This window comes from Phyllostomus discolor, chromosome 13 (genome assembly GCF_004126475.2).
Source record: "Phyllostomus discolor isolate MPI-MPIP mPhyDis1 chromosome 13, mPhyDis1.pri.v3, whole genome shotgun sequence".
Taxonomy (NCBI): domain Eukaryota; kingdom Metazoa; phylum Chordata; class Mammalia; order Chiroptera; family Phyllostomidae; genus Phyllostomus; species Phyllostomus discolor.
The window spans coordinates 41,736,391-41,750,704 of NC_040915.2; the positions used below are offsets into that span (position 1 = coordinate 41,736,391).

Sequence of the window (14,314 nt, forward strand, 5' to 3'; positions counted from 1 at the left end):
CCGCCCCAGGCTCCGCACTCTACGCCTGGGGCCCGGGGGGCTTTCGCGGTCCTGGCCAAGTGCTCCTGCCACCGGGAAGGCTGTCGTGAGCCCGCCGGAGGAGCTGGGGCGGGCGAGGGGGCCAGCCACCCAGAGAAGAGCGGCCACACTGTGTGGCCTTTGGGACCCCCAGCCCCCACCGCCTTCCCCGTCCCCACTGTGTGCAGCGTGGCAGACCATCGTCATCCCCCCCCCCGCCCCCACCTGACGGGCCCTCTCACGAAACGCAGCCTTGGGAACCCCCCAGGTCAGTGGGCGTGGCCACAGCCCACCCCTAGTGAGTGCGTGTCGTCTCCTGACTGACCACCCCCGTTAGCGCGGAGGCGCGGCGCCCACAACAGGATCCACAAGACGCTCCACCACGACGATCCCCGGCGTCTCGGTTACCCAGCCCCACCCCCCGACAAGGCTGTGCCGCTTCCGGCACCTGCTGCCCTCGCGCGTTATCTGGCTTCCTGACTCCCTCAGCTCTGTGACATGGCTCTCACGGGGGGGGGGGTGTCCGTGCGTGATGGGCTCCACCCCGGGTCCTGTGTGTCCCTGTCACCGCTCCCCCCGCCCCGCCCATCCCTGCGGCCGGGGCAGAGCTCGGGCAGACGCGGGCTCAGGGCCGTCAGCGTCAGCTCCCCGAACGCTGCACGGATTTGCTGTCACGGTGACGGCTGCCTTCAATTTTTTTTCTACGGTTCACGAGGAGGTTTGTCTTTAGCGTGGATAACTTCATGCTGTTTTCGAGCCGACCTTTCCTGGCAGTGAGTAGACACGGTTTAGACACCCACAGACAGTCTGAATCCGGTCACTCCGCGGAGCGGTGACAGGTTCGCAGCCCTGGAGGGTCTCACTGGGGATTTTCAACTCACTGGACGGGCAGCCTCCCCCCTCCCTCTGCCCTGCCCCCGCTCCCGCCGACCACGCATGCAGTCGAGGGAGCCAGTGCAGCTGAGGGACCTGGAGGGGCTCGGGGCCAGGCTCAGCCCCCGGTGGCCGTGGAGAAGTGCCCCAACCCTCGTCTGTGACGGTGGGGACGGCAGCCCCTCACTCACGCGGGAGAAGCTGCTCCCCAGACGCAACCCCTTAGAGAAAATGCTTCCACGGGGGGGAAGGGGGGGTTTGGGGGGTCACGTGTGCCTGAATGTAGGCGAGCCCACCGAGCCCACCCCGGACACTTGGACACGGGCCAGTGTCGGGGACCTCGCTCGGCTGGGCTCCCTGGCAGCCCGGGACCCGAGACTGGAGATGCCGGTGGGCGTGCCTCCCCCCTCGGGGGTCTGCCTGGGGCCCCCCGGAGCCAAGATTATTTCTGCAAAGAGGCGGAGCCTCACGGATCACAGATGTCCCTGAGCAGCAGCCTCCCGCCGGCCCCTGGAGGCTGACGGCCCCCGAGGCTGACGCCCCCGGCTCCGCCCCCAATCCCACACAGAAAGGGCGCCCCTTTGGGGCGGGGCTCTCACCTCCAGCGGGACCACCTGCATGAGGATGGCGAAGTTGGTGAGGTGCGTGCACAGGCAGACGGAGTGGCCCAGGGTCCCTTTGGCCAGGACACAGCCCTCGTTCGACCAGACGCCCTGCCCGGAGCTGCGGACGGACAGTGAGATGGTGAGGTGGTGGGTGGGGGCCACGTGGGCCCCGGCCTCGGGCAGAACGGGGCGGGGTGGTCGGGCCGGGGGGACAGGGTGGGGGGCTCCTTCCGGGAGAGGGAAGGGGTCCGGCTGCTTTGCCACAGTCACTTTGGACGGCGTCCGGGCTGACGCCCAGGGAGGCAGGACGCGTGGCAGCCCAGCGTCCCTCCCAGGGCGCCTCGGACGGAGCCCCACGGGCAGGGACACGCGGCGACCGCTGGGGCACGGGGACGCCCGAGGACGGAGTCGCCCAGGGTCCCCAGGGGAGTGGCCACACAGAGGGCGGGAGACACCGGTGCCCGGGTGGGGACCGACCGGGTGGAACACGGAACGTGGCAGGTCACCGTGTCTAAGGCACGGAACACATGGCGTGTTCTCCGTGAGCAGCCGCCACGTCCGTGCGTCACTGAGAAGACGGCCCGAGAACTCATCTCCGGGGCGGGGGTCTGCTTCCTCACGGGGGGCCTGGCCCCTGGCATGCAGGCGCAGCCCCCGCCCTCCGGCCCCCGCGGGCGGTACCTGAAGTCCAGGAAGGCGCAGTACAGGAAGACGCGGTTGCTCTCGTTGGCGGCCTGGCGGTGCTGCCTGTCCGTCTGGAACGAGAGAACGGCGGGCTCCGTGACGCCGGGCTCCCAGCGGCGAGGTCGGGGGTGCGCAAACACGCAGGCTTCCCTCTCGGCTCCCCGGGGTCCGAGAGCGCCAGCACGGGCCAGGGCTCCGGCCACCCGGCCTCTGCCCGCCCCTCAGGACGCTCTCTCCCCGAGACGACCTCCCGTCCCGGGTCGCTGCCCCTTGAGAGTCCCTCGGAGGGGCACCTGCTCTCCCCCCCGGCCCGCCACCCACGTTCACGTGGCCCTGGGTGCCACGCGGCCTGTGGCGTGGCTGCCGACTGGTTCAGGTCCCGTCTCTGTCTCAGGGGCGAGGAGAGCCTGTGGCCCTCTCGCTCTCTGCTGCACCCCAGGGCCTGGCGCCCGGCACACGGCAGGCGGCCGCTCCACCCTCGCTGGATGGAGGGACAGAAGGACGGATGGTCGGTGGATCCCAGACTCGGCTCCCCAGACTCTCGCGTGGCGCCCGCCCCTCTGCCCGAACGAGACGCCGAGCCCCCTGCAGCGGCCGGCACCAGGGGGCCGGGGACCCAGCGGCCGCCGCAGCAGGCCGGCTGCTGGCAGGAGGAACGCGGCTGGTGGGCGCCTGGTCAGCACGCCGGGCACCTCTGAGCTGCCCTCTGGCCTCCGGCACTTCCTCCGAGCCCCCCTCCGCAGGAGACCGCAGCGTGACCTCTCCCTCCGGGGGCCATCCCGTCGCGCCCCACGGGAGCCCCGTGTCCCCAGCGGCCGGCGAGGCCAGGCCCCGCGAGCTCCTCCACCGCCGCCTCCCAGAGCCTGCTCTGACCGTCCCCCTGGGCACAGGCGGCCACGTGAACGCTGTCCGTCACCCCCCTCGCCTTCCGCCTCCAGTGTCTCAGGGTCACCGACGTGTTACGGGGCCTCTCAAAGCCCCCCGAGCAGCCCCCCGGCCAGGACGTCCCCCCCCCCCCAGGCCGCCCGGGCTCCTCTAGTGGCTGGCACGGTCACCTTCTCGGAGCCGCCTGTCCACCGGCTTTCCACCCGTGTCCTTCCAGTGACACCAGGCTGCCCGGGGGTCTGCCCGCCACGTGCCCGGGGCCGCGGGACGCTCAGCAGGGCCCGCTGCACCGGCGGCCTGGGCGGCGCGAGTCCTGCGGGCGGGCGGCGCGTCCTGGTTCCTCAGGGAAGCTCCTGAGGGGGCCGCAGCCGGGCTGCTGCCGGGCCGCTGTACCTGCCGGCTGGCCGCAGGGCATGTGGCTGAGAAACCGCAGGGCCGCCCGCCCCCGAGCTCACGCAGCTCCGGCGAACGAGCCTCACCGGAACCCTCCGGAGGCCCCCGGGAGCCCCCGGAACACAGCTCCGGCTCGAGCGAGTCCGCGGAGACGCCTGGAGGTCCTAAGGCTCCGTTCGCTCGAGCCCTGCTCCCCTCGGCTGCACCCGCCCTGCTGCCTGGGACACCCCGCTGGCGCCCCTTCCCACAGTCACAGAGGAGGGTGCTCTCCACGGCCGATCCACGGCTGCAGAGCCTGCAGCCTGTCGGGGGGCAACGCACTTGGAGTTGAGGCCGCTGAGAGCAGAGAGACACCCCCGCCCCCTCTGTGCTGACGTGAGTGGTTGTGACTGATGCTCAGACTGGGGGAGCCCCGTGTCTGCGGCCACACAGGGCCACGCAAGGCCACTGGTGGGGAAAACGGGGGCGTGAGAAACCCACAAAACCGAAGCTCCAAGTCGGACCCTGGTGGGGACGCGCCCAGCGTGGGTGTGGCCACCTTGGCAGTGGCCCTGGGCCCACGCCCCCCGCCTGGCGCTGCACCTCGCTTTCACGAGGGGCTGCATCTGTGGGCTGCTCGGGGCGCGGGGCGGGGACCCGCACCAACCCACCCCCACCGGGCACTGAGGGCCGCGTGGGCCCAGAACTGCCTCCCCGGTGACCTCGGGCCCAGCCGGCCCTGCCCCGATGGAGGAATTTTAAACTCTGCCCCACTGACCACAACAAGCCCAGTGTGAGTGCGGCCGGAGGGCAGAGGGCGGAGGGCGGGCGGCGCTCACTGGGGCCGGGGCCAGGGCCGCACCCTGACTGGGAATCTCCGGCCGTCCCGGCGGCTCCTGCCATGGGAAACGCTCGGCCGCTCCCGGTGTGTCTGGGGTTTGCCACCAGACGGGGTTGAAGGCTGTGCCTGGAAGTCCCCGGGGCCGTGGCCTGGGTTAGGGAAGGGAAGGGAAAAGGGAAGGGAAGAGAAGGGAGAAGCTACACAGAAAACACAACATCAGCAAGATCCGCCCGGTCCTCCCCGCCTGCCTGCCCCCTGCCCTCCAGCACAGACCCCGGCGGCCGGGCCGGGCCGTCCGACACGCTCTTCTCGAGGGCACAAGAGATGGACGGCCGTCCCCGTCCCCAGGGGGCCACCCGCACGGGGCCTCGTTTCTGGAGCCACGGCCTGGAATTCTTGCTGCAGCCAGAAACCCGTCCTGAGTCGTAAGCTCGAGTGTGAGCGTGGACGAGTGTCTGGGGACAGAGCTCACACTCAGAGCAGGCAGACGCCTCCTCGGAGCAAACCCGTGCCCTCAGCTGGGGGGAAAATACGGTTTTCACGAACCTCAGGCCACAAACAGAACTCTCCCCGCGCCTGCCGCCGGGGGCAGTTGCTGATAATCGGGGAATTCCATCCCGGGCCCGCCCCGGGGGCCTGTCAGAGCGTCTTGGGGCGTGGAACGGTTTCATTTGTGCGCAGATAACAGGGTGGCTGTGAGAGGTTACGAAATTCTGATCTCTTTTATAGCCCAATTCCGAAGCTGTTAATAATAACATATCATATTTATGGTCCCTAACCTGCTTACAACCCACATTAAAACGCTGTTATTTTCCATGAAAAGTGAGCTATTTTACTTAGAAAAGAAAGCAGAGATTTGGAATGCCACAATTTGCACCCTAGGGCTGGCGGAAGGGGGCGCACCGGGGGGCCAGGACCGCCCCCGGTGTGTGCTGGGTCTCACACCGTCTGTCCCCCACTTCCCACTCTCTGCTCCTCGATTTTCTATGCTCACGAGGAGAGAAGTTTAGCACAAACTCCTCTAGGCCTGAAACACCCCCACGAAGAAAAGCCTTTTCCCCTGAAGTGCTCTTCCTACGTATCCAGAGACAACTTTTCGAACGGGTAGAACGGTGACTCGTGCACAGACCTGAAAGGAAACACCGAAGGCACGATTTGGCTCGTGGCCCCCGTCGTCGCGAACGGAGCGCCCGCTGCTGCTCGAGGGGTCGCCCGTGGGCGTGAGGCAGTGCCGCCCTCCAGGACAGGGCGCAGTCCCGCCTCCTGCTCGGGCCCCTGGGACCCTGAGTCCCAGCACGGGCTCCGGGCACCGTGCAGGTGGAGGGCTCACGCCCGGTTCCCCGGGGACCAGCCCACGCAGAGGAAGGAGGGCGTCCGGGACCACCCGGGCGACGTTCACACGCCCACAACAAGCCCCGCCTCCTCAGCTCCAGGGGCCGGGGGACCTGCCGCTCCTCCCACAGTGCCCACGCCCACTCACAACCCCTCCGCTCCGGCCGGCTTCCGGCTGCCACCGGCCCCAGGACAGGCCGCTCCTTCCCCAGAGAAGCCGTTCCTGGACACCCGCACGGTCCCCTGCGGTCACACCGCCCAGGTGGCTCCCGGCGGCACCCGGAGGGCGCCCCCTCCTGGGACCAGCACTTGCCGAGGCAGCTCGCGTGGCCGCCTGGTGTGCAGGCCCCTGCGGGTGGCCCCGTGGTTCCGGCCTCGCGGCGAGGCAGAGGGGAGGGACGCCGCCGGACGAGCCCCTTCGTCCTCCAGTGGAGGAGGGGAGGGGGCCCCAGTCCAGGGGGAGCCCCCCCCGTGCAGAGCAGTGCTGGGCGCAGAGACACGGAGACCGCGCGGGCGGGCGCGGGGTGAGGCGGCCAGAGGGCATCAGGGCCACGCCTGGGGCGGGGGCCGCCGGCCGCTCCCCGACGGCAGCCAGCGGACCCCCTCCGCCTGCGGCCCCCGGAGCCGCGCAGCCTCCCTGCAGGGAGCTGAGCCCGAGGCCTGACGGGGCGAGCCCAGGGCCCCACGGCGAGCCCGGGCCGCACTCCGACCCCCACGCGAGACCTGCCTTCCTCCCCCGGCAGCCGTCTCCCCGCGTGTCCCCCAGCCGGGCCCCGGCGTCCTCTCTGTCCCTCCACGTTCTCACCCCCTCCTCCTGCTGGGCGGCCGTGGCCCAGTCCCAGCGGGGACCCGGAACCGACTGGGCAGGAGGTCCCCAGCACCCCCTCTCACAGGACCGCTCGGCCCCTGAAGCTCAGGGGACAGAGCGGGGGGAGGGAGACGCAGGTTCCCAGGCCCCGCACTCGGGTCCTGGACGCGGGCGTGTCCCTGAAACCCGGGAGGCCAGGCCGAACCCGGTCCTTCCGGCCCCCAGACGGGCTGGGGCCCCAGTGTAGGCGTCTCTCTCGGGTGGACTATAAACAGTCCCAGGACCGACACCCCCTCATCACCGGGAGCGAGTTACTGATCCGATGAGAGCCGGGTGGCGCCGGCTGGCCCTGCGCCCTGCCAGCGCACGGAGCCCAGCCCGGAACCACCCCCTGCCCCGGCCGGCTCTTCCCGGAGTGGGTGGGGCTCAGACACAGGAAGCCACCGCCCCCAGTTGCTGGCAGCCCCAAGGGCGAGGGTCGAGGGGCACCCCCGCAGCTGCCAGAGGGCTGGACGGAACAGTGTCCTCAGGGAGGGGGACTCCGAGACGACCGAGGTCCCCACCCCACACCGCCCGGGCCTGTTCTCAGTTTTGGAGAGTCTGCCGGCCCCACCCACCCTGCGGACGCCTGTTCTCCGGGGCCAGAGGGACGGACCACCAGCAGAGGCCCAGTTCCCTGTCCTTGAAGGCGAATGTTGCCACGTGACTCAGTTCTGACCGGGTGGGGGGCGGGTGCAGGTGCCAGTGCACATGCCACACGGGGGTCCCAGGAGCTCCTTCAGAGGCCCTAACAGGCCCTGACCTCCCCCCACCCCAGAGACACGGAGGTGACGGGCGGAGGGCCAGCCACGTGGGCTACGAGGGCAGGTCCCGGGCCACACCCTGCACAGTCCAGGGTTGTCCACCTCGGAGAGGAAGACAGGTCAGCGGTCAGTCGTGGGCGGGGGTGGCGGAGGGTGGGGGTGTTGACTACAATCACGTTTCACAAGAAGCAAAGCCTCCTCCCAGGGGTTCGGCGCCTTCCACGCAGCTCGAGGGGCTCCGGCCGACCCTGACTCGTTCTGCCTGGAGACCCCGCAGCCGCAGACGGGAACGCCGGCCCCAGCGGGCAGAAGGATGCCGCTCGAGGCCTCACGGGGCTGCCGGGCATCTCCTCGTGCCACTGAGCCTCCGTCCCCATGGTGGGGGCAGCTGCAGCGTGGGCACAGGGGTCCCACGACGCCCCGGCGTCCAGTGTCCAGGACACAGGCTGGACGGTGGGAGAGTCTCCTGGCCGGGGGTCCCTGGCCTCTCCCCGCCGAGAGGCCACATGGGAACAGAGGGGCGGCACCTGGCTATGGAGTCGCTCTCAGGGAACCAGGGTCACCGCCCTCCTGTCACTGCGAGCTGGCCCCGCCCCCTGGGGTCGGGGACTCTGCTCCCGAGTGCAGCCCCGTGTGGCCCCGTGTGCTGTGCATGTCAGGACCCACGAACCGTCCTTGGTCTCAGGGGCGCAGCACCCAGTGCCCAGCCCCCACCCCCATCACCGAGGGCGGACGGCAGCCTGTCGCCGTGCGCAGCCACACGCTCCCCTGCTGCGTGCGCTCCCCTCTGCGCGGAGGGGACAGGCCTCTGCACCCCCCTCCCCTCGAGGCTCCGCCGAGCCCCCCCACCCCCCCGCACAGCACAGCACAGCAGCCCGCCCTGGGGCAACTCACTCCAGCTCCAAGGGGAGGGCCGCCCGGCCGTCCCGGGTGACGTGGAGGCGGCCTCCACAGGAACCCTGAGCCCCGGCAGCGCCGGGCGCGGCCGCCCTCACCGCCGTCCCTCTGGTATGATAAACACCGGCTGCGCTGCCCCGCGGCCGGGCCGCGCTCCGAAACCCTGCTCCAAAAATAACTGCCGCAACCGACCACTAAACCGGGGCTGCTCTCCAGTCGACCTTTCCCTCTTCTCCCTTCCCAAGCCGGCACCTCGGGGCTTCGTGGAGGCCAACGTGTGGGCTTCCACGGGTGCCCCGCCGTGGCCGCCGGGCCTGCGGAGCCCCAGCCCCGGCAGCCGGGAAGCCCGGGCTGTGCCAGGAAGACTGCGCCCTGCTCCCCCGCCCCCCGGCCCTGGCAGGCGCTCACTCTGGCTTCTGGACCCGGCGGGAGGCGAGACAGCGTGAAGGACCCTCCCTCAGAAAACTGCGCCCCCGAGCCCCTGCCCAGAGCCCTCCCCAGCAGACGGGCCTTTCCCACGTGCCCCCCCCCCCCCCGAGACCCCTGCGTCTCCACGGCTGGAGACTGCGCATCCTCAGAGGAAAACGTCGCGCCTCCTGAGAGCACGGGGCTCCCCGTCCCGGCTGATGCGGCGCCTCAGCCTCCCCCACGGCCCGGGCCCAGGTCCCACGGCCCCGCAGAGCTGTCCGCACCTGCCCGGGCCTTGCGGGGGGTGGAGGGTGGGCAGGAGCCCCCCGTCCCTCGGGGTGGCTAACCCGAGGCTCTGCTGCCCCTGACGGCCCCATCCCGCTGGGTCATGCCGGCCACACGAGGCTTTACCCTGGAAGACCCGCTCTGTGCCGTCCGTGGTCGGCAGCCAAAGCGCTCGCGTCCAGACACACACTCGAGGGTGGTGACGGGGGAGGTCGCGGGGTGGGGACCGGCCGGAGCCTGGCCTCCCGGTGTGCTCTGCTCTCTGCGGACGGGCCAAGTGCGGGCTGCCTGACGGCGGCGAAGCCCGGCACCTGCCTGAGCCGACAGCGATGCCACCGCCGCCGACTGAACTGGGATGGAAGGACGGACCGAGGCGATGTCAACGCCAGCGCCCGACGGGGGGGATGCGTGGGAACGCCGCCCCGTTGTGCGGTTTTCAAGTTTAAAGTCGTTTCAGGTAAAAAGCCGAGAGAAAAAAGTCACAGGGGCTGCAACCCAGTGGCCGCACTGGCCGGTCCGACCCGCGGGCTGACGCTGGGCCCAGCCCCTCACTCAGAACCGAGCCCGGGGGACGGCGGCGCCTCCGTCCCGTCCCGCCCACGGCCGGCATCTCGCCGAGAACTGCCCCTCCCGCCAATGGGGTCGTTCACTGTAAACCAGGACCCGCCCCCCCCACGTCCGGCCGTCCGTCAGTCCGTGAAGCTGCCCCCGCCCCAGAGCCCTTTCAATCGATGCCCAGGATGCCCAGGCCGCGAGGCCGCCCCACCTGCCTGCCGGCCCTCCCTGCCACTCAGGCAGGGTCCCCAACACGGGCCCGCTGGGCCGGCACCGGCAGCTGCGTAGACCCTTCCCAGGGCGGCCCCGACGACCGGAGGTCCCTGCGAGCCAGGCCACACCGAAGGGCAGAAAGGGGCGCGTGGCCCTGACTCACCAAATTGTGCGCCAGACGCACGGTGACCAGCGGAGAGGCCGACAGGTTCTGGGAGAGCTCGGGCGGCGGGGCGACCTCCAGGGAGATGAGGTGGCTGGCGGCGGACAGCAGGCAGCCCTGGTGAGCCGCTGCCTCGGCGATCCTGGGGGGGGGGGGGGGGGGGGGAGTCACCACACAGAGGGGAAGGGGGGCACAGCGAGAAGCCGGCCCCGCCGGCCAGGGGAGTCTGTGGGGACGGAGCTCTGGTTTCCCGCAGTCAGGGCTGGCTGCCCCTCCCGGGTGGTGCCGGTGCCGGTGCCGGCCTGAGGGTGGGCCCTGCACTCGGCACCCGAACCCGGAGCCCGAGTCCCGAGGCTCAGACCCGGTCCCTCGAGGCCCGACGCCGGCACCACGGGTGGCATGGGCCCTGGCCTCCCAGCGTTCACTGACTTGTTGTTTTGCGTTTTACGTTTTCCTTCACGTTAAATTCACGGGGGAGACGCGGGGTCACACGACGACGCAGGTCCCAGCACTCGGTCCCAGCGCGTCCCCGCCACCATCACAGGGTCCACGACGTGGGGGACAGGCCCCGCGGGGACGGCCCCGGGAGCGTGGAGGACACAGGGGTCTCCCCTTGGGGGGCCAGCCGCTCCCTGCGGTGCGAGTGGGGCTGACCCACCCCGAGCCCTAGGAGTCACCTGAGCTTTACTGGCCAGTGAGAGCGCAGGACCCTCCGGCCCCCATGACTGGGGAACTGGGACGGGCCCACGAGCCAGACGGACCAGTCACAGCTGTCCCTGGGTCTCCCTGGGTCTCCGTGGGGTGGGGGTGGGGCGTCACGCACACAGGCTTGGCCCATGAGGGGGCACAGGACCACAGTGGGCCAACTGCGGCCCTCCCGGGTCTCCTCGGGTGCACCGGGAAAGGGGGCCCCTCCTCCTGGCCCTGGACCCAAACCCGTGGGGGCCCGAAGCCACCGGAGCCAGCCATGCCCCCAGGCAGGGCCTTCCGGACAGGAGCCCACACGCAGGAGACAGGAGCAGGAGACAGAGGCGGGTCTAGAGGGTCCTCTGGGTCCCTGGGTCCAGCCGGGCCTGAAGCCGACCCGCTCCCGCCCTTCCCAGGCCCCTGGGCCCTCCGGCCCCAGCCTTCCTCACGAGCTGGCGTGTCCAGCCCAGTCCCGGCAGACGGAGGCGTGTGCCGCCGTCTCGGTCTCCGAAGTGGAACCCGAGACCCGGGTTGGTCGAGGCACGAGCCCAAGGCCACCGGCCAGCTCCAGGCGGGGCCAAGACCTGACCCAGCCTGTGCCCCGGCGGCCGCGCTCTCGGCCTGCCCCCCGGGGCGCGCTGACGCCCCCAGGAGCCCCTGCGCCCCCTCCCAGGGCCGCGGCACTCCCTCGCACTGACGCTGCGGCGCTGGGCGCTGGCGCCAGGAGGCCTGGGGCGCCACACGGTGCAGGTCCGTGACGGGCAGGGGCGGGTCGCCGTGGTCAGCCACCCTGAGCACGTGCGCACACGCAACGCACACATGTGCACACATGCACGCGTGCACACCACCCCCCACCCCGTGTCCCCTGCGCCCCGGGGCCCCGGGACTCACCTGGTGCTGTCCGGGCGGATGCTCCTCAGGTAGCGGTGCATCGTGTGGTAGAGCAGGCCCACGACGGTGGTCCAGTCTGGGGAGAGCGGGGGCGGGGCCCTCTGTCAGCGCTCCGGGTGACGGGCAGGAGAAACACAGGGCCCCCAGCCGGGCCCCCGTGCCCGGCAACGCAGGCCCTCCCGCGAGAGCCGGGGGAGGAGGCCGCGAGGGGCCCTCCCGAGACTCGGCGTCTCGTCCGCTGCGACAGCAGCTCTCTGCTCGCTCCCGAGCCGTCTCTCTCTCTTCAGCAGATGCCGAGGCTCCCGGGGGGGCAGGCGCTCCTGGACCCGGGCGGGCCCTGCAGGCCCAGGCCCCCGAGGGCCGCAGATGCAGGGTCAGCCTGCAGCCCTGGGGCGCGGGCACGGGTGCCTGCCGTCTGCCTGTGGGGTGTCAGAGCCACCCTGCCCCGAGCGGGCCGTCACCGCTGTCCCTCCCGCCGGCAGCTGGGCCCCCCTCTCTGCAGCAACAACCCTGGGACGGGACCCCCTGGGGCTCTGAGCCTTCTGACGGGTCACACAGCCGTGAAAAGGCCACGTGTGTGGTTGGGGGGCCATGGCGTCGTCTGCACCCCCTTTCTGAAGTCCACCCAAGTGTGGGGGACGGTCCCCTGGGAGCAGGACACGGCCGCCTCGGGGGTGGGCCTCAGGGAAGACCGCGGTGCACCCCCCTCCCGGCCCCCCCACCCGAGGGCCCGGGGTGCCCACCGTGGCTGCGCAAGGCCTCGTGCGGGATCTCGATGTAGCTGGGGCCCTGGGCTGGGAAGCGGTAGTGGGAGAAGTTCAAGGTCTTGGGCGGGAGCTTGGCCACGGAGAACTCTGAGGGGAGGAGGGAGAGGCGGTCAGTACCTCCAGGCCGGGGTCCGTGGGACCCCCACCGGCTTCTGCCTGTTGCAGCAGAACACGCCCCCCGGGGGTGCAAGTGCCTCAGAAAAGGGGGACCTGCAAAACTGAGAGTCTGGGACGCACAGTCACGTGCCTGCCCGGCTGGCGCTTGGGGGACGCAGTGGCAGCGCCAGGCGCCCACGTGGACTCTGACAGCAGAGCCTGCTTCCCGACGCCCGCCTGGAACTGACACATGGCCGGGGCGCGGCCCGGGTCCCCATCGAGCAGGACAGGGTGCCGTGTGCACGTCACACCGGGTGCCGGCTCTCGCTCTGCCCCCCGCCCCCCCGAGCATCTCGTGATGGACAACGGGGCCAGTGGGCCGCAGCGTGCAGGGCGTCCAGCGTGCGTGTGACGGACGCGGGGCCCGGCGGGGCACAGCCCCAGGGAGGCCGTCCCCCGCCCCCCCCGCCCGCCCACGTGTCCCGCCGCCGGCCCGCCAAGCACCTGCCAAGGAGGAGGAGCCCTGGAAGGAGACCAGGGACCTGTCAGTGTGCAGGTTGGAGGAGATGTGCCGCATGACGGTGTCCACGGTGTCCACCAGGCCCGGCACCACGGCGTCGTCCTGGAACGGCACAGGAGGGCGCTGGGGCACGGGGCCGCGGGGCCCGCCGGTGCCCCAGACGCACGAGGTCAGGTCCGCGCCCGCCCGGTTGACACTGGTTCACGGGGAGACGGACGCCCAGCGTCCGCCGAGTCGTCTCGGGCGGGGCTCTGTCCTCACTCAACGATTCTGTCCCCGGGAACACAGGTGCATCATGGGAAGCTCCAGCTGAGGCAGCGGCGAGCGGGTCCACCGAGACCCCCTTCCTCAGGCGTGGCGGTGACCCGAGGTCACGCAGCCCAGCGAGCTCTCGGGACAGGGACCCAGTCACACAGGGGGACAGACGCCCAGACACGGGGGACAGACGCCCGTCCCAGCTCCACTCTGGACTCGCCGAGGGGCCTCGGCAGGTCTCCCCCACGTCCCCTCAGGCCTGGGGACACCAGAGCTTCTGTCCTACTCTCTGTGAGCGGGGCGGGGTGCGTCGGAGCTGCCGGCACCCCAGATCGTCTCTGATTCCTTGGCTCGCCTGGTGCTCCCTCCGCTCATTCTGGGTCCCCGAGGCAGAGGGGGTGCCGGTGGACACCACCCCCGCAAACACAGGGTCCCCCCAGCCCGGCGCCCCCATCCCTGCAGCCAGCTCAGCACCTGCACTCCAGGCCGCTGTCCCTCATCGCCAGACACACCTCCTGTCACCTCCTCTCCTCCCGCCTTTCTGACAACTGTCACCTGCTGCTGAGGGTCCTCGGCATTTTCCCACAAACCCAGGCGAGCTGGTGAGAACTGTTTCCGGCTCGTGGCTCTGCTGGGGACAGAGCCCGAGCCTGTGTTGCCGGAAGACGCTGGAGGACGGGCTGCGCCCGACAGTCTGGGCCCGGGCCGCGCGAGCTGCAGCCTGGACCGAGCAGTGGACGGGGCCGCGCACCGTCACCCCGTCATTGTCCCCAGGGCTCAGGACTTGCGGCGACCCTTCCTACGCTTCCCTGCCCGCCCTCCCTAACGTCTCCCCAGGGTCCACGTGCTTCAGTTTCTGAAGGAGCCAGACCGAGGTGGTGCGTTTGCAGAGGCACCGAGAACGGAGTCCGGTCTCCTCCCTGGACCCGTGGGTGGGGAGCACAGCAGGCTCGCCCTCTCACTTTCCCACTGGGGCTCGCCGAGGGCCTCCCTGTCCCCTTCCTCCCGCCCAGTCTCGCGGCTTCGCACCTCGAGGGCGTGTCTGACTGCTGCCCCGGCAGCCCGGGGCCAGGAGGACTGCGTGATGGGAGTGACCCTCCGAGGCCGGCCCTGCATGGAGAGGCGCAGCGCTGAGGCCGGTGCCGCCGTGCAGGACACGGGCCCCCCGAGTCCACTGGCCCCCTCGCTGCCCGGTTCGGGACCTGGAGCCGCGTCGCCTTCCAGGTGCGAACGGGCCGTTTCTAAGCCGCGCCGAGGAGACTAGCTGGTCCTCACCTCAGACACGGCCGTCCAGCTGGGCAGCAGCAGCAGCTTCCCCACTGCCCGCAGGAACGTCTAGGACAGACAGAAGGACCC

At 70.9% G+C, this 14,314-nt stretch overlaps 1 protein-coding gene across 1 annotated transcript in view; it reads right to left on the reverse strand.

The window, feature by feature from the left end:
* The window catches only part of ADGRD1 (adhesion G protein-coupled receptor D1), a 50,984-nt gene that overhangs the window by 13,870 nt on the left and 22,800 nt on the right, over positions 1–14,314 (reverse strand). The window contains exons 9-15 of the mRNA XM_036013649.1: positions 14,234–14,293; positions 12,688–12,805; positions 12,064–12,174; positions 11,321–11,396; positions 9,743–9,884; positions 2,178–2,251; positions 1,491–1,614 (exon numbers count right to left, since the gene is read on the reverse strand). Coding sequence (XP_035869542.1) covers positions 1,491–1,614; positions 2,178–2,251; positions 9,743–9,884; positions 11,321–11,396; positions 12,064–12,174; positions 12,688–12,805; positions 14,234–14,293 — 705 coding nt within the window. The remainder of the gene's footprint in view (positions 1–1,490; positions 1,615–2,177; positions 2,252–9,742; positions 9,885–11,320; positions 11,397–12,063; positions 12,175–12,687; positions 12,806–14,233; positions 14,294–14,314) is intronic.